Source organism: Equus przewalskii, chromosome 29 (assembly GCF_037783145.1).
Source record: "Equus przewalskii isolate Varuska chromosome 29, EquPr2, whole genome shotgun sequence".
In the NCBI taxonomy this organism is placed as follows: Eukaryota; Metazoa; Chordata; class Mammalia; order Perissodactyla; family Equidae; genus Equus; species Equus przewalskii.
Window position 1 is genome coordinate 30,060,638 of NC_091859.1, and position 18,531 is coordinate 30,079,168.

At 38.5% G+C, this 18,531-nt stretch overlaps 1 protein-coding gene across 1 annotated transcript in view; it reads left to right on the forward strand.

Annotated features, from left to right (window-relative positions):
• The window catches only part of POLR3B (RNA polymerase III subunit B), a 115,935-nt gene that overhangs the window by 49,614 nt on the left and 47,790 nt on the right, over positions 1–18,531 (forward strand). The window contains exons 13-19 of the mRNA XM_008527009.2: positions 3,510–3,671; positions 6,555–6,755; positions 8,634–8,796; positions 10,030–10,183; positions 13,055–13,129; positions 13,703–13,801; positions 18,339–18,466. Of these exons, the coding sequence (XP_008525231.1) occupies positions 3,510–3,671; positions 6,555–6,755; positions 8,634–8,796; positions 10,030–10,183; positions 13,055–13,129; positions 13,703–13,801; positions 18,339–18,466 (982 nt within the window). The remainder of the gene's footprint in view (positions 1–3,509; positions 3,672–6,554; positions 6,756–8,633; positions 8,797–10,029; positions 10,184–13,054; positions 13,130–13,702; positions 13,802–18,338; positions 18,467–18,531) is intronic.

The window sequence follows — 18,531 nt, forward strand, 5'->3', positions numbered from 1 at the left end:
GGCTACATCCTTTCCAGGTTGTTTTTTTCCTTTTGCCTGGAATACGTCATCAGTGGTGGCGTATAGTTTCTGTTGTATCCTATCAGGAAGAATGTCTGGTCATATCTGCTTTTTGTGCCACTGGAATTGATCACTGGGTTTAGGTGTGTGGGGCCCTGATTCATCCATTGTAAAGTTCCCCATCAGTTTTTCTCCTGATGGTTTCATTTAGCGGCTGATGATCATTCCTTTATTGGTTATTTAAGATTATTAAAGGCATGCAAAGTACTGATATTCTAGTAGTTTCATTCTTTCTGCATTTTTTAGCTGGAATTTTTCAATAAAGAATATTTTCATTATCATCTCTTTGGTTACCCTGAGACGTAATTTATATGGCAAAAGCAGGATAAATGCTTGCTAGATTTTTTTTTTTAAGCCAGTTTGCAGAATATTGATTTAGCTCTCTAGTTTCCTCCAGAGGTGAATAGTGAAGGGTTTTTTTTTTTCATTTTCTGTCATTGTAAACTTAGGAATTTTAACATTCTTACTTAAATTTTAGAATTACCATCTCCATTTAAAAAAAATGGCTGCTAGTTTTTATTGGGATTGCATATGAGTTTACAGATCAATTTGGGAGAATTGGCATCTAATAATACTGAGTCTTCTAATCCATGAACATAGTATATCTCTCCTATTGAGATTCTCTTTGATTTCTCTCAGTAATGTTTTAAATACAATTGCTTTTTGTATACTGACCTTGTATCTTGCAAGCGTGATAAACTCTCTTATTGGTTCTAGTAGGGTTTTGATTTAGATTCTTTGGTATTTTCTATGTGGACAAACATGTTATCTGTAAGTAATGACAGATTTATTTCTTCCTTTTCAATACTTACGTCTTTTCTTTCTTTGTCTTGCCCCATTGCGGTGAATGGTACCCCCAGTACAGTGTTGAATAGGAGTGGTGAGAGGAGGCAGTCTCTCCTTTGCCCTGATTTTATATAGGAAAGCTTTGTTTGCTGGCCTTCCCTGTGGTACTCTGCCCTTGCTTTGTATCAGTGCAGGGTCTTTGGCCCAAGCGGGTTTCCTGCTCCTCCCTCAGGGAAGGATGTTTTGACTTCTCTGCTTCTGTCTGGCCTTGTACATTTTCCTGGAATCAGGGGCCAGAGGGTTTGCTGGCTTTCCTCCAGCTGTGGACTGCTGTTGCCTGTTACTGGGTGCAGGGCTTATGGTGGGAGCAGGGGGAGTTCCTCCATCCTGAGGGACAGACAGCTTTTGCTTCTTCCTTCTCTCAGTGCAGGTTACCCTTGCCTGGGACCATCACCAGGAGGGTATCCTGACCCTTCTCCAGTGGCTTAAAGGTGTTGCATCATGTGAGGGAAAGTCCAGGGAAGTAGATAGGGTTTTCTGTTGCTTGTTCCAACAAAGAGGTCTTTCTCAGGTCTTCTGCCTTACTCTAGTCTTTCATGAGCACTAACGGAAAAGAACTTGTTAGCGAATGTAGATCGTCTTGTGTCTGGGACTCCAAAAGATTCGTAGCTTTCATGCTAGCCTACACTTGGCCTTTAAGAAGTCCTTAAAATTTTAAATGATTTCTTCTTTTTGGCAGGCCTTTACTCGGTCATGTGTCCCATCTCTCCTTGGAGAGGCTTGTCACCGTTTGTAATTCAGTTCACCTGGTTGCCTTGCAATTTTACCTCTGTTAGAGTGAAGAAATTTATGATTTTTTAGATGATTCATCTTTTTTTAAAAATTATTATTAGATTGGAAGGGATGTTGTCTTGTGGCTTTCTCCGTCCTAAGTGGAAATGGAACTTGCAAATCTTTCTTAACTCTCTACTCCCTTTCATTTCTAGCCTTCCTTCCATCTCTGCTGTTCATCTGTTCCATGAAATCATTGATTAATCCTTTCCCAATAATCTTAGTGTAGGGGCTTAAGCACTTTGATTTTTGGTTTTTTTTTTTTTTTTTGCATAGGCTGAACTATCTTGTTTCACACTTTATTTTGGTCTTTATTGTGTTTATATCTTTCTCTGCGTATTTAGGCTTGTGGTGCCTGGGCACTGGTCTGAGGATTGGTGTGAGGCTGTGGTCCACTTTTCACTGGTCTGGAGAGTAATGAGTAAGGGTGGATGATATGAATTTCATCAAGAAAATTGTATTTACTTTCGTTGTTTTTCTTCTGAGAGTATTTGCTTTGCCATTCTTTGATGTTGAAATGTCCTTTTTAAAATGAGATGATGTCAGAGTAATTGGTGAGGAGTATTTTATTTTACAAAGTTTTTATTGAGAAATATTACATAATGCAGAAAAGTGCATAAAACGTAAATTTCAGCTTAAATTGTTGTGAAATAAATACCTTTGTAAATAGCACTTAGGTCAGGAAATGAAATCATTTTAATACTCTAGAAGTGCACCACCCACAGCATGCCTCTGCTTGATCATAATTCTTCCCCTCCACGGTCTCATCCCTAACTGGATTTTTATGGTATTCGAGTCTTTGCTTTTCCTTAGAATTTTGCCTCCTAATTATGCCTTTCTAAAAATATAGCTTAGTTGTGCAGGTCTTTGAACTTTATATAAATGAAATCGTCTCATATATTTTCTTTTGTGTCTGGCTTCTTTCACTTAATGTTATGTTTTTAAGATTTAGCCATGATTTTGTGGTTAGTTATCTTTTGTTCATTTTCATCACTTTATAGTGTTCCATTATTTGAGTATGCTACAAATTGTCTAGCTGAATATTATTTGTATGGTTTCCAGTTTTTAGCTGATACAAATAGTGCTGCTATGAACATCTTGTGTACGTATCCTGGTGCTCATAAAGGCGTGTTTCTGTAGGGCAGTGATACTCAAGGTGCCCCTCCCACCACCCCCCAGCAGCACTGGCATCTCCTGGGAACTTGTTAGAAATGAAAATTCTTGGGCTCTGCTCTAGACCTGTTTAATCAGATACTGTAAGGGTAAGGCCAGCAGTTTGTGTCTTAACAATCCCTCAGCATGGTTACCGTGCATGCTAATGTTCGAGAACCACTGCTACAGGGGACATAGTAAGAGCGGGACTGCCGGGCATAGGGATGGGTAGATGATGGCAAACTGTTTTGTTAGTGGTTGTACCAATTTGCATTTTTCCCCACGATCTAAGAAGGTCCAGATGGCATCCATCCTTGGTGTTGTCAGACTTTTTAATGGTAATTCTCCCCACCCCACTTTTTGAGTTTTAATAATCTTTCTTTGTAAAATTGAAAGTTAGGTCACTGGTCAATGAAATCTCAAAGTCTAGGAGTGACTGTTTTAAATTAACTGTCTTTGAATACAGGGATTATGTCATCATCTTTGCTCTCATTCCCAACGCCTAGTATAGCGATAAGCACATAGAAATCTTCTACGTATTTATCATATTGAATTTTTAAATACTTTTTTCAGTTTTAAACAGTTTCTTAATGTTTTCTTTAACAGTTTAATGAAGACGAAGTTTATTGAATAGGTTATTAATGCATTTTGAAAGTTTACCATATACTTTTTTTTTTTAGCTTTTATCTCTTCTTTTTGAAGATTTGTTTAAAAAATTTAATTCTGAAATGAAGAAGATTGCAGACCAGGTGATTCCTAAGCAAAGAGCAGCCCAGTTTGATGTTGTGAAACACATGCGTCAAGACCAGATTACAAATGGCATGGTGAACGCCATTTCCACTGTGAGTCTTCAGTCAATTCTTCGGGGTTTTGTAACTTATTTGTAAACCTATTCAATGGAATAGAAACTAAAAGTACTTTGAGAATGTAGGTGAAATATATATACATATTTTTAAAGGGATGCTTACGAGTCACAGATTTTCTACCTTGAAAGATAGTGTATGGTTTAAATATTATCAGTAGGAATTTTGTTAATATATAACTTTTTTGCCAAATTATAGTTCCTGTTACATGAGGCAGTACGAAAATAGATACCCTTATAATCATTAATAGCCATTCTTTTAATGGATCCTTTTCCCTGTTTTTTTTCCTGTAATAAAACTGACATATTACAAATAGGTTTATTAATGTCAGCTTTTGTTCAAAACAGTACAGAATGTTTCATTTCATTGTAGGGTTATATTCCTCAAAGGGCTGTCAGCTGTTCCTCACGTGAGCGATGAATTCAGGCCCCACAGCTGCTGTGTATTGAAGGCCTCTGGCTGTTCATAAAGGGTCATCAGATAGGTTTTTGCTCCCTTTCTTAGAGCGTACCAACTATAGGTCTATCTGATGAAGTCTGGCTCCTCTATTGTATGCCAGACATAAAATTAGTTTTATGGATGGGATTTTTCCCCAACAAAGGAATAGTATAGTGTAGCACGTTGATTCCCTTAACAATGGAAGAATTAGTGGCCGACTCGCTGCAAACTTGACTTTTAGAAATTTGCGGTGGGTCTCTGTGAGCAGCCCTTGCAGTGACAGCTACGTCTAAACTCAAGGTGAACCAGGCCTTTGTGCCTGCTTAGGCACATTAAGCTCTTGCGGCCCAAATGTGTCTGAAAGTAGATCCCTCCATATTTGAAGAGCAGCCTCCGAAGAGCACTTGAACACATTTCTGTTAGAATTGCTTTCTCTTACTTTCTGACCCATGATTTTCAGGTCGTAATTAAGTTGTTCTCTTGCCCCTAAGTGACACTGCTTTACCTCCTGGAGAAGACTACTTTTTAGGAAAATCAGTAGTAGCCTTGTTGCAGGTGTACCCCAATCTGTAGGCAACCAGAGAAAGATCAGCTCCTAAAATTCTGTGTGTTGCCATTAGTAGAATATTTTCAACAAATAAATTTTCTCAGAGGAGCAGTTTTAGACCCCTTGTCTGTTCCTCTTCTCTCTCCTCTGTAATGCTCCTGCAGAAGACTGGAACAAGTTCTCTCACCGAACACCTTGGCTTCACTCCCCATCTCCTTCCTATCCGGCAACAGCTGCTGCCTGAGCTTAGCTCTGAATATTTATTTACCTTACATATTTTTACCCTCTGGGCATGAGTCAGTTTACTAGGTTCATTCGCATTCAAGGCATAAGAGGAGTTAATAAGCAATGTAAGAAGATGTTAACTTGTGGAATAAATGTGTTTGCTCTGTCTCTTTGCTTTGTAATGGATAGAGTTTCTCCCTAGAATTTAGCTCTTTTCCATGTTATCAAAAACTCAAGATTCTGAAGTGATAGATCTTCACAGTAATAATAATTAAACTTTAATTTGTGAGGAAGCTCCCCCAAAGTCACATATTTCAATTCAAACAGGCTACCTTATCTGCTTCTAAAACCCTAGCAGTTTTTTTGCTATAAGGGTTTTTAACCTGGGGTTCACGAGTCCTCCCCTGAAATGGAATGTAAAATTTTATATTCATGGTCCTATGTGCATTTCTCTCAAGAGAACAGTCACAGCTTTCATCAGATTCTCAAAAGAAAAATGAAGAGCCACTGTTTAGCAGATGTAATTTTTTCTCTTTTAAATCAGAAAAATTATTGAATGAATTGTTTTTTTGACATTTAATTATCTGCTTTGCCTTTTTATGCATACTATTTTCTATGGTTAATTCATATTACCATGAGTTGAAAATTTAATAGTTCCTAACCTTAATCTTTAAACTATCCTTGAGAATATGTAATGTGTGCAATTAATACAACTATAAAATAATGTACTTGATGTAATACAATATATTTAATGCGTAGGAGATAAAGTAAATTTGATGTTCAAGATTTATTTCATATGAATCTATTTTAAGATTGACGTGATAGCCACAGGATATATACTGTTTCTTAATATGAATATATATGTAGTTTTTAGCTTTAAGAAGCCTACAATTTATTCGTTATCCCTGATAATTACTGTTAGAGTTGTTTTTCTTTTCTTTTTTTTTTTTAAGATTTTATTTTTCCTTTTTCTCTCCAAAGCCCCCTGGTACATAGTTGTATATTTTTAGTTGTGGGTCCTTCTAGCTGTCGCATGTGGGATGCCGCCTCAGTATGGCCCGATGAGCGGTGCCATGTCCGTGCCCAGGATTCAAACCTGCAAAACCCTGGGCCGCCGAAGCCGAGCATACGAACTTAACCACTCAGCCATGGGGCCGGCCCCTAGAGTTGTTTTTCTGTTGCTATATTTTCCTCTAATTCAGAGTAATTTTGGAAGACATCCAAATAATGGCACATTCCAATATGAAATTCTCTCTTTGAGCTTCAGGCTAGTTTTACCTTAAATGTGTAAAGAAATTGCTAGTGTTCTATTAGTTGGCTGATTGCTTCCATTGGAAATCTCTGGTTGAACTGGCTTGTTCAGGATATAATTTGTTTTTCAGAATATTACTGCTCTGATGTGATATGGTTGATACATCAGAGCATTCTGAGATGGTTGCTGACATAGATATTCATTAAATTCCTGGAAAACCTCAGCGAATGATCTGGCTAAATTTTAATTTTAATTGTGACATTTTGATTTCTGAATATACGTCATGGCTCTAATTTCACAAACAAGCAGTTCCTATGAAGAATTTCTCAGAGTGACTGCAAAGTATCAGTCACCATGTGAATGGGTTAGGGATAGTCTTATGTCTTTCCTCTCTCTGCAGGGAAATTGGTCTCTCAAGAGATTTAAAATGGACCGCCAGGGTGTGACTCAAGTGCTGTCTCGTTTGTCATATATATCTGCACTGGGCATGATGACAAGAATCTCTTCCCAGTTTGAAAAAACAAGAAAAGTGAGTGGTCCTCGATCCCTCCAGCCATCTCAGTGGGGAATGCTCTGTCCTTCGGACACTCCTGAAGGAGAGGTAAGGTACCTGAGGAGTCTGTGCTACATCAGAAGTAATACCAATGGTGATGTCTGCTTCTGCTCCCATTCCCCCAGGCCATATCCTCTTTCGTGTCACCCACTTATCTGGCAGAGGAATCTTGGTGCAGCCTGTCAGAATGACATCAGTAGCATTCCAAAACCAGACCTACAGAAACGTTTGGTGTAGTATCTTACCTAAATAGAAATATGGTCCAAATATTCTATTAGTTTATCTCAAGAATCAAACCACGCAATGAATAGGGGATAAGAATGTGAAGGAAAATTGACAGACCCATCACCTTTGCCCACGAGGAGCTCTTTTTAAGCGACTCCTTATCATCTTTAGGTGTGCTTAGAGGACAGCATAGTTGCACCTGCAGCCAACTGGGAGCACGCTGTCTAAGATCTGAAGTGGATTCCAACTCACTTATATAGGAAACACAAACAATTACCTAAACATTAAACTGAGGAGTTTCAATAGCTTCCTTCCATGGCAGCTACTACTTCCTGTGCCACGGCCCCTTCCCTGTATTAACCAGTGTTGATTTCACTTGATTTTATTTGTTCTAAATTTTAAACTTCCAGAGGAAGGAACCTTGTTAGGTCCACCATTATAGCCCAAGCTCCTAGCACAGAGCCTTGTTCAAAGTAGAGGCCCCATAAATATATGCTGAATGAATAAATATGTTAATTATGACAGTAAAAGGTAGAAGTTCCAAAGTGTAGGAGTTTGTTATGACTCAGGAGAGGTGAAAAATGGGAGTCCATGCAGAGTTAGGATTTTTAGAAATTATCATTCTTTTCCTGATTTTTCTTGAACTGTACGGAAATTCACACTAAAATTATACAGCTAGTCAAATTTGCATAACTAATATACCTTAAGCTTTGGGACACTAAATTTCCCAGAGATTGCTTCACCTGACCTCGATAAAGTACCTATTTTGTGCATCACTATAGCATGATTTTTAAGAATTGGAGATATAATCTTTACATGCCACATGTGTCTCAAGTGTTTTTTTCTATTCACTCTGTTACATCTTTGTTTATGTTTTTGTTTTAGATTTTTTTTGGGTTGTATAGAAGTTTAAAAATGTTTTTTTATTTCCTTTTCATTTTGAAATAATTTCAAACATACAAAAAAGTTGCAAAGATAGTACGAAGAATTTCCATAATCCTTCACCGAGATTTCTCAAATGTGAACATCTTACATAACCATAGCATAGTTATCAACCTCGTGAAGTTAACATTGATAACAGTGCTAGAATCTATAGACCTTACAGATTTTGCCAGTTGTCCCATTATGTCTTTTTTCTGATCCAGGATTACACATCGCTTTCGGTTGTCAAGTCTCCGTAGTCTCTTAATCTGGAGCACTTCTTCAGTCCTTTTTCGCCTTTTATGACCAAGAAGCTTTACAGAGTCCTGGCCAGTTATTTTGTAGACTGTCTCTCATTTCAGGCCAGAAGTTTTATATTTTTATGTATCCACGTTTATCAATGTTTTCCTTTACTGTTTTTGTACAATGTCATCTTAATGACTGTGATGTTCTGTTGTCTGGGAATAGAAATTTATGTAGTCAGTTTCTTTGGGGAGACATTTATGAGGCCATCATTATTTGCCATTTCAAATAGTACTATGCCGGGCATTTCTGTGCCTAAGTCTATGTTTATACCCTTGCTTGTTACCTTAGGATAAATTGCTCTAGGTTAAAGGGAATTTACATTTTAACGCTTTTGTGTGAGTCGCCAAAGCGTCACCTACAAGATTGTACTGCTTTACATTGCCGCCAGCAAAGTGGTGAGTTATTTTCAGACACAAACTGTACTTTGTTTTACTAATGTTCATTCTTAGAAATGACTATCTTTCATTTTTTTAGGCGTGTGGTTTGGTGAAAAACTTGGCCCTTATGACACACATCACGACTGACATGGAAGATGGACCCATTGTTAAATTAGCCAGTAACCTGGGCGTAGAAGATGTGAATTTATTATGTGGGGAAGAGCTCTCTTACCCAAATGTGTTTCTTGTCTTCCTCAATGGTGAGTACATTATGGAGACATGTTGATCCTAAACAGTCTGTGGGGGAGGGGGGGGAAATCAATTATTATCCATGTGTTTAAAGTACAAATATACTTTAATTCTGGGCCCAGGTTGACCTTAATTTAAAGGTAGGAAAAATGGTAACAGAAACAGTTATTCCATTGGCTGGGTCATCCAGGTTCTGAGAGGATACAGCTGTCAGAGCTAGAGGGTAACGTTGCAGAGATTGGCTGTTTTACACCCTTGTGCAACTGCCAGAATATCCACAGCAGAATAAGGCTCAAGATGGTGTCTTTAAGTTCAAGTTAAATATGTGAAGCATTTTGCAAAAATCATCAGATCCACCCTGGCAGTGAGTTGACGTATTCAGCCACTCAGTGCTTGATTGTCAACAGCCTGTGGCTAGAGCGTCCCTCTCCTTCGGCTCCTGCTCCAGATCTTCCTTCACATACTCCTCCCCACGGGCTTTAAGTCCTCTGGACACTCAACAGCAAGTGTGCCTCGTCCTTCCTGCCTGTGGTTGGTGGTCTGGTGCCTGTCCCTCCGCAGTGTGCTCGTCCTGACCACTGAGCTCCCACCTCTTCCCCCTCTTCCTCCTTCTCTGGGAGGTATGACTCCTTCACTGCGTGGGCTGGTGAGAAGGAAAGCGGGGCCATTCACTGACTGCCTCGTTCAGTGAATCCCTGTGGCTAATGCTACATGAGCCCTGACTCTGCACTTTCACCTGATACCTCTGAATCCTCCTGTTATCCCTGGGAGGCAAAGTCCATTTTGCTCATTTCACAGATGATGATGACAGCAGGAGTAGTTTAATCACAGCATTTACTAGGTGCTAGGCAGAGTTCTAAGTGCTTTACATAAGATCAACTCGTTTAATCCTCACACTGACCCTTTGGAGGTGATAGGGCCAGTGTTCAAACCCAGGAGGTCTGGACTGCGAGTTCATGCCTCCATCATGGTGCTGACAGATGAGGAAAATGAGGCCAGCTCTTCCAGTGTTACTCAGCTAGCATGTGGTGGGGCTGGCCCTAGCCTCAGGTCCCTCAGACCACCCTTATCCACTCCACTGTGTTAGCTTCCCTACAGCCTTGTGGGCTGGCTGCGGGTGGAAATAACAGTATTTTTAAATTATTACTTAATGCTGGTTATCATTTTTATTGGGTGGATATTTTAAATCCAATTAAATATATTCTTTATTCCTGTGAGAAATATTCTTTCTTCTTTCTGCTTAGGTAACATCCTGGGTGTCATTCGAGACCATAAGAAGCTAGTGAATACATTTCGACTGATGCGAAGAGCAGGATATATCAATGAATTTGTGTCCATCTCAACAAATCTTACAGATCGATGTGTTTATATTTCCTCTGATGGAGGAAGGCTGTGCAGGTATAAGTTCTAAAAAGAGGTTTTAAGAGTCTCTTTATGTTTACTTTTGAAAGAAATAGACTTGTTTTTATTTTTGAATCTGCTTTAACCTCTTTCATTGTTAAGATAAATTTAATTCAGTTAGCAAACACCTCATGAATATGCATACTGAGTACTAAGGATTCAAAGATTAATGGGAGTCAGTCTCTGCCTGCAGAGTGCTCAGTCTGCTGGTGAAAGCAGAAAGAATTGCTAATAACAACTGACTATGCTAGTAATAAATGCTAGCCATTATTTTTTTAATAGGTGTACTGTGTGTAAGGCTCTAACTACATTCAGTCCTATGAGGCTGGATTATTATTTTCATTTAACAAATGAGGAACTGGAGTTTAGTGAGACCAGGTAACTTACCCCAAGCTAGATAGTGGTGGAGTCTGTTTTTTACTTGAAAGTTGTTAGAATTCATTTGACTCCAACAGTCATGATTTTACCCATTATATCCCGTTGCTGTGAACTGAATTTTAAAGGATGAGTAGGATTGTGTTACTTGGGTGAAGGAGGAAAGGAGATAGGCTGAGGAATGGCAAGAATAAAAATGTGGAGGCATGAAGAAATAAAATGACATTAGACCCAATAGAAAAGTAGATGCCTTTTGGTCACTCAGGAAATATTAAGGGCTTATTAAGCTCAGGTGCTGTCTGGGAAGTAGGGGTACAAAGCTATGTGTCTGGTCTTTTGGGGATATGCAGGGACATTAGCTGAGGGCGTTACCTTGTTTCATAAGCCTGCGCTTGTTTTGCTGTAGTTGTTCTTTATAGACTTTGGTGCGGTTAGGGCACAGGTTCCTGAGCCAGCAGTAGTTAGAGTAGTGGACAGAGCTTGGACTTGGGAGCCTATCAGGACTGGGTGAGTAGACTGCCACCGTTCATGTCTGTCCAGCATCCCCTCCTTCCGATTACCCTCCTCATTTTCCTTTGGGGACAGCCCCTCCCCACGGGCAGTCTTCTTGGGACGGTCAGTCAGGTGCCCTCTCCTGCGCAGCTAAGGGTCAGGCATATGACCCAAGCTAGGCCAGTCATACTCTCTCCTCAGAGAATTTGAATCCCAAATAGAGTAACTCAAAGGAAGAAGTGGTTGGAACTGATTCATCCTGACAGCCAGGCATGCGAGAGACTGCCCATTACTCCTCCCTTCCTGGATCCTTGGGACTCTTCTAGTTCCTTTTCGTTCGAGGCTGAGCAGTTCACCTTTTTCTGTGATTCTTATCCTTCTAGTAAATGCTTATGCTTTCGGTAAATTCCTTTTTAATTTATTAATTATTATTTTCTAGTAAATTCCACTTTTGCTTAAGTTAGCCAGAATTGGTTTCTATGCTTTGCAACCAAAGAACCCTAACTGATGATATACCTGTGTTTGAATCTGAACTTCCCACATTGACTTGTGTGCCTCTGAGTTTACTGAAGTCTCTGAGCCTTGGTGCCCTTGGCTATAAAAATGTGAATAACAATGCCTCGCTAGGACTGTCCTGAGAACTAATTGATAAAAGGTGTGGTAAGTGCCTTGTAGGGTGCGCGGCACACATTAGGGGTGGGAAAGACAATGACATTTTCTAGGTTACTCTTTTTCAGGATTTTTCTCTTTCGTTATATCCAATATAATATGGCAGAGTCTAAAAGAAAACTAATTCTTTTTTAGGAGTAATTTTATAATGGCGTAACGTAGGTCTGGCAGGAAAAATTGGTAGAATTTATTGAGTAAAGTAGAAGGTAACTGAGGCAGCTCCGTGGGTTTGCCTCCCTCTCCTACTCCTGTTTCTGTCATCGCTTCTGAGTCCCTTACCCTGGACCAGGCTGCAGCCCTCGAAGGAGGCAGCAGTGTTGCCCTGCTACCAAGAAGCAGCCGGTATTTCGAGGTAATGTTGATTTCCATGAAAAGTTCCCCAGTTCATTTTTCAGCAACTTGTATTCCCCTTTTGTAATTGTGCAGCTCCTCTCCTTAACTGTTTAAAAGTGCTCATTAGTCCTCAAATAGTTATTTGGTCTTTCGGGTAGAGCGCACAAGTGTCTGGTGGTTACTTGCTCCTCTCTGTAAGAGCAGCTTATCCAAATAGCAACAGCCCTTGACGTTTCAGTGCCGCATGCCATCCTTTGTGTCGGTGTTTCCTCGTGGTGGTGAAGCCCTCAGAGGCAAATCACCACTGACAGTTACAGGTTAATCTACCAGAACGTGTAGACCAAACGCTCTCTACCTTACACCTGTTACATCGCCAGAAATCACAAAGGAAAAATGCTGTATTCACTGCGAATGTATAGCCACTCTTTCTGGTTGTGTGCAGCTTTCGGTGACCTGCTGGTGTAGCCCAGTGATGTTTGTCCTAAAGCAAACTGCTCTAAACAGCCGATCCTCATCCGATCCTCACTACAAAATGCCATTGTTATCCTCAGTGACAGTTCTTCTCCGCCCGCTGACTCCATGGATAGTGGACCACGTATTCCCAGTATGAGATCAGGAGATGCTTTTGCTATGATACGTTTATACAGGTTTTTAAAAGACGACATTAAAGGTTTTGTTTCCTTTCTAGACTTTATTGAGTATCATTTTTCTGTTGCTTTTTCGTGCAAAACCAAGTGTTTCCTAAGATGCTTGGAGGAAGTACTGTGTGTACACACATACACGCATGGGCTGGTGTGTGTGTGTGTGTGTCTATATATGTGAGAATAGAGAAAATAGGCCTCTGTGCACTCACATGCAGAAAATACCTGGTGTCCTCAAGCAATCCAGAAATAAATGTGATTATATCTACAGCTTTCCTCATTTCACTACAGTAAACTTACTTGCCAACTTAATTCTTCTGTTGAACTACTATGAATTTGATATTTTTTTCCATTCCAGACCCTACATAATTGTTAAGAAACAGAAGCCTGCGGTCACAAATAAGCATATGGAAGAGCTGGCTCAGGGCTACAGGTAAATGGCCAAAAGCAGAACTTCTCCATCTCCTTAACACCCATTTGTATGTTTAATCAGCATAACATTATTTGATCTGAGCTTTTTAAAAAAGTATATTTCCATTTTGTAGACTCTTAATTCCTCCTTACCAAATGTGTCAATCTGTTAAAAACCTATTCTCTATGTGAACTTGCGTGGACATTGTAAAATGTTTATCACTTTAGATCTTGAGGATTACAGGGTATTTGTGTAAATTAACACACTATTAAGTGTTTCTAGTCAGAGAAGCATATTTTGTTGTAGGCACTATGGGTCTCTCGTCATATGGGATTTCTAAAGTCATAGAACATATTTTTAAAAGTGGAGACCAGAATGACAAGAATCACAGATGTTTTTCTGTTTTTATTTCAGTGATTTGTGATCACTCTGAGATCCAAGGATAATATGTTGCAAGCATCCCAGGGTATTGATACTCTCTCAGAGAGAAGGGTGCTTTGGGCCTAAATGAAAGCCAGTATTTTCCATTATTGCATAGAAAATACTGCAGTAAAATGCTTTTTAATAATGTATGTTTCACCAATGTTCTCCCAGGAATTTTGAAGATTTCTTACATGAGAGTCTGGTTGAATATTTAGATGTAAATGAAGAAAATGATTGTAACATCGCACTCTATGAACATACAATTAATAAGTAAGTAGGATCCGTAACAACCATAATTAAAACCTGTTCTGATTATAGAAACTACCTTCTTCTCTTTTCGTTTCATCTTCAATTGTGTGATCTCTTATTAAGAGCTGTTAGAAATATACTATTTTATAAGGAAGCATAATCCATCATTTATCCCAATGTAAGAGTATCACAAAACTGCTAACAAGTAATCTTTAGATTTAATTATCCTTCCTATTCATTTTACACTTAGTTTATATTTTTTTAAAGAAATTACTTTTCTGATTTTAATATTTGATTACTGCCAAAATTGAACTAATGAGTTAGGCTGTGTAAAGCTGTATTTCAGTGGACATCCGAATTCTCATTGTCAGTGCAGGAATTCCCTACATTCTATGTTGCAAGGGTATGTCTGAACTTACGTGCAGTACGAACATGAAAAGGTAATGTGTTCACCATTTTCTTCTAGAAAGGTGATTATTTTGGGAAGCACCTGTGTCCCATTTGGAATCCATTGGAGAACATTTGTATAACTTGCTGTCTGATGTACCGCTTACCTGAAGTTGGAATTTTCACAGTTATGTTGTTAAATAGTTAGGGAATTTAATACTACCACCTAATAACTAGGTCTTCAGTCAAGAAAATACTTTTCTGTTTTCGGCTACGAGATGAAATATACCACTTTATTATTGTCATATTATAGTTTAGCAAATAATATTTTTAAGTCAGAATTTTTATTCCTTAAGGGTATAAGTCTCTCAAAGTACTATTTTTATGGCCTTCATTTCAAGATCGAGTATAAAGGAGAACTATTGTCTAGTAACCCCATGAAGAGCAATTCCATCCTTTTTGTTATGCCACCCAAAACCCTCAGTTTCAGCCTTGGCTCCTCTCCTCTTCTACACCTCCATCTAATTCCTCAGCATACCCTGAGGGCCTTCAGAGTAGACCCGGAGTCTGAGCTCTTTTCATCACCTCCACCTACCACCCTAGACCAGGCCACTACCATTGCTTGCCTGGATCCTTGTAAAAGGCTCCTGACTATTTTTGCACTTGTTTCGATACAATCTATCCTTAGTAGATCAGAGTGGTCTCGTCACTTCTCAAACCCCGCAGTGGCTTTCCATCCCCCTCAGAAGTCCTCAGGTGGACTCAGGTTCCTCCACCATCTGCCCACCTCACCTCATGCCTGCAGCATCCTCTCCTACCTCTCCTCCCTCCCTCCGGGTTAACCACACTGGCCTCTTCGAACCCCTCATGCTCCTGCCTCAGCACCTTTGTGCTGACTGTTCCCTCTGCCTGGAACACTCACATGCCTGCGCGGCTCACTCCTTCTCCTTCAGGTCTTCACTCGGGTGACACCTTCTCACTGAGTGTTCACGACCACCCTGTTTAAATAGAAACCTCTCCTGTGTCCACCCCTCTTCACTGCTTTATTTTTTTATTGCTTATTACCTTGCAATAAAATCTATAAAAGGTAAATTTTATTGATGTATCTGTGTATTGTCTGTCTCCCTCCACTGGAAGCTTCGTGAAGGCGTTTTTCTCCATTCTGTCTACTGCTGTAAAGGAATATAACTGTCAGTGTCACCCAGTCACCAAGCTGTCCCATACATCAGATTGATTTTATTTTAAAACTAGACAAGACTTGGTATCATTTAATTCATACTTATGACATTTTCTAAAATGTAGAAATGAATAAAGTGAAAAAGAATGAATCTCCTTCTTTCCCCATCCCACCAAACCCCACCATCCAGAAGTACCAGGTGCTAATGGTTCGATATGTACTCTTGTAGATTTTTTTCCTAAGTGAATACAAGTATCCTTACATGATCTCACACAGTATGTGAGACAATAGCAACATATTTTCAGTGTCTTGATTTTTAAACTTAACATTATTATTGACATTATCATTCTGGACATTTTTCCATATTAGTTTATGTATCTATATTTATATATATAAATATGTTATTTTAATTGCTAATAAAGAGCAATACTTAACATTATCTGACTACGCACAGTTTATTTAACTTGTCCCCTTGATAACTTGATGAATATTTAGGTTGTTTCCAATTTTTCCACTATTGCAAGCAACAGGTTACTTAGTCTTAATTTGAGCTAAATTTAAGGCCATTATGCACAGCGAATAGGAAGATTCCTATTTCCTGTTCAGGATAGAAACCTTATGGTAGTTATAATAATAATTTTCCTTTCTGTTTTGTAAAATCAGAATCCAGGCTGTTGGACTTTCAATAATTATTAGATAATATATGATCTTATATATGTTGTTGTCATGAAAAAAGAAGAAACTTACGTCTTTACCTTCTTCATTTTCAGCTTACACCAGTCTTTATATCTGAAAAAGTAGTTTTTATTTACATGAGGAATGTCAAATTGGCCAATGTTTAAACAAAACAGTATATTTAAAACAAACTCTGCTTTATTCTAGGCTATAAAATGTCACTATAAGCTGTTTCTCTTTAAACAAAGAAAACAAAACAAAACTTAGAGCCCTTCTCTGCTGACAAAGGCCTAAAGTATCTGAGAGGATTGGGGTTCTACTAGGTCATAAGGTCACACTGTATCCCTCAAACCTAGAACCACATGAAGAGCATCCTCTCTAACCGAACTAGGGACAATTCAATATATGTGTACTGAAAAAGAAAACATAGATAACTGGGTAAGTAGGTGATCTTTTGCCATGTACATTACAACTAATTTTCCGTGATGAGTTAGGTTATCTTGGAAATCACTTCTCTTTACAGATGCTGTAAACCATTGACATTATTAGTTAAGCTTCAGAAACACTTGAGGAAGGAATAGAGGGTCAATGGAGAGCACAGATCCTGGATGTGATATTGGTTACTTTCAGCAAGAGCTTAAAACAGCGTAGCTGCCCTTTCCCAGTAAAATATCTGAGTTGCTTTACCATTTAGCCAAAACTGAGTTTTCTGCAAAAATATGTTATGAAAGTAACCAAGATTCTAACACCTACTAGGTAAATTCTTACTTTGTGTCCAGTATCTATAGCTGAGCTATCCGATAAAAATGTAATGTAAGCCACCTATATAACTTTACATTTTCTAGTAGCCGCATTAAAAAAGTAAAAAGAAACAGGTGAAATTAATTTTGATAATTTTATTTAAGCCAGTATATCTAAAATATCGTGTCAACATGTAATCAACATAAAAATGTTGAGATAGTTTACCTTTTTTCCCATTAAGTCTTCAAAATCTGGTGCCCACTTACAGTACATCTCAGTTTGGATGCTAAATTTTCATCAGAAATGCTTGATTTGATTTCATAACATATAATTGAAAAAGCAGATTCACAAATTAAGTTAGTACAGACATAACTAAAAGGTTTTAAATAATTGAACTGAATTATTTAAATTTAAATTTGAGTTTTAAAATGTAAAGTAGTTAAAATTAAGTAAAATACAAACTTCAGTTCTTTGTTCATACTAATCTAACTTTTCAAGTGCTCAGTAGTCACATTTAGCTAGTGGTTACAGCATTGTCCCCATAGGTCTATCGTAACTGTTCTTAAAGGGAACATAGTCCTCTCTCTAAAATGATCGTACAAGTTTTTCATTGATATAACTTGGGGAGTGAGGAAAAGTAGGCTACTCATTCATATACACATTATTTTTTTATTTTTGTTTTTTGCAGGGGAAGATTTGCCCTAAGCTAACATCTATTGCCAATCTTCCTCCTTTTTCTTCTTTTTTTACCCCCTCAAAGCTCCAGTATGTAGTTGTGTCTAGTTGTAAGTTCTTCTGGTTCTTCTGTGTGAGCCGCTGCCACAGCATGGCTACTGACAGACGAGTGGTGTGGTTCAGTGCCTGAGAACTGAACCCAAAGTGCCAAACTTTTTTTTTTTATTATTTTTTTTAATTTTTTTTTTAAAGATTTTATTTTTTCCTTTTTCTCCCCAAAGCCCCCCAGTACATAGTTGTATATTCTTCGTTGTGGGTCCTTCTAGTTGTAGCATGTGGGATGCTGCCTCAGCGTGGTTTGATGAGCAGTGCCATGTCCGTGCCCAGGATTCGAACCAACGAAACACTGGGCCGCCTGCAGCGGAGCGCACAGACTTAACCACTCGGCCACGGGGCCAGCCCCCCAAAGTGCCAAACTTTTAACCACTAGGCCATCAGGGCTGTGCATATTTTTGATACTGCATTTCTATATGCTCAGTATAGTAATTTCTTTAAAAGAGTTAGTTATGGTTATTATTAGTTAGTATGTAATAATGCTTTATTTTTTATATAGGCATACCATACTGTCTCCCTGCTCTTGTATTTCTACAAATAATAAAAGTTTCTATCACTGAAAAAAATAATTTGTTTAATTTAAGTGTGTTTTCATTTTATCAGTGTTACTAGCATCAGATTTTATTGTTATTGCGGTTTTATTATATGTTTTATATATGTTTATATAAAGTTATGTAAATGTTACCTAGGCCCCTTGGGGACTTAGAGAGTAATATTTTTATACCCTTTAAGAGATATTTATTTTAGTACTTGGTACCTAAGATGCCTCACTCTTTGTTAACTTGATAGAGATACCACCCACTTGGAGATTGAACCCTTCACTCTTCTCGGCGTTTGTGCTGGCCTGATCCCATACCCTCATCATAACCAGTCCCCAAGAAACACGTATCAGTGTGCCATGGGGAAACAAGCCATGGGTAAGATTTCCTTCTTGAACTTGGTTCTAAATACTTGGATAAAAGACTTATATCTTTCTTCTTTC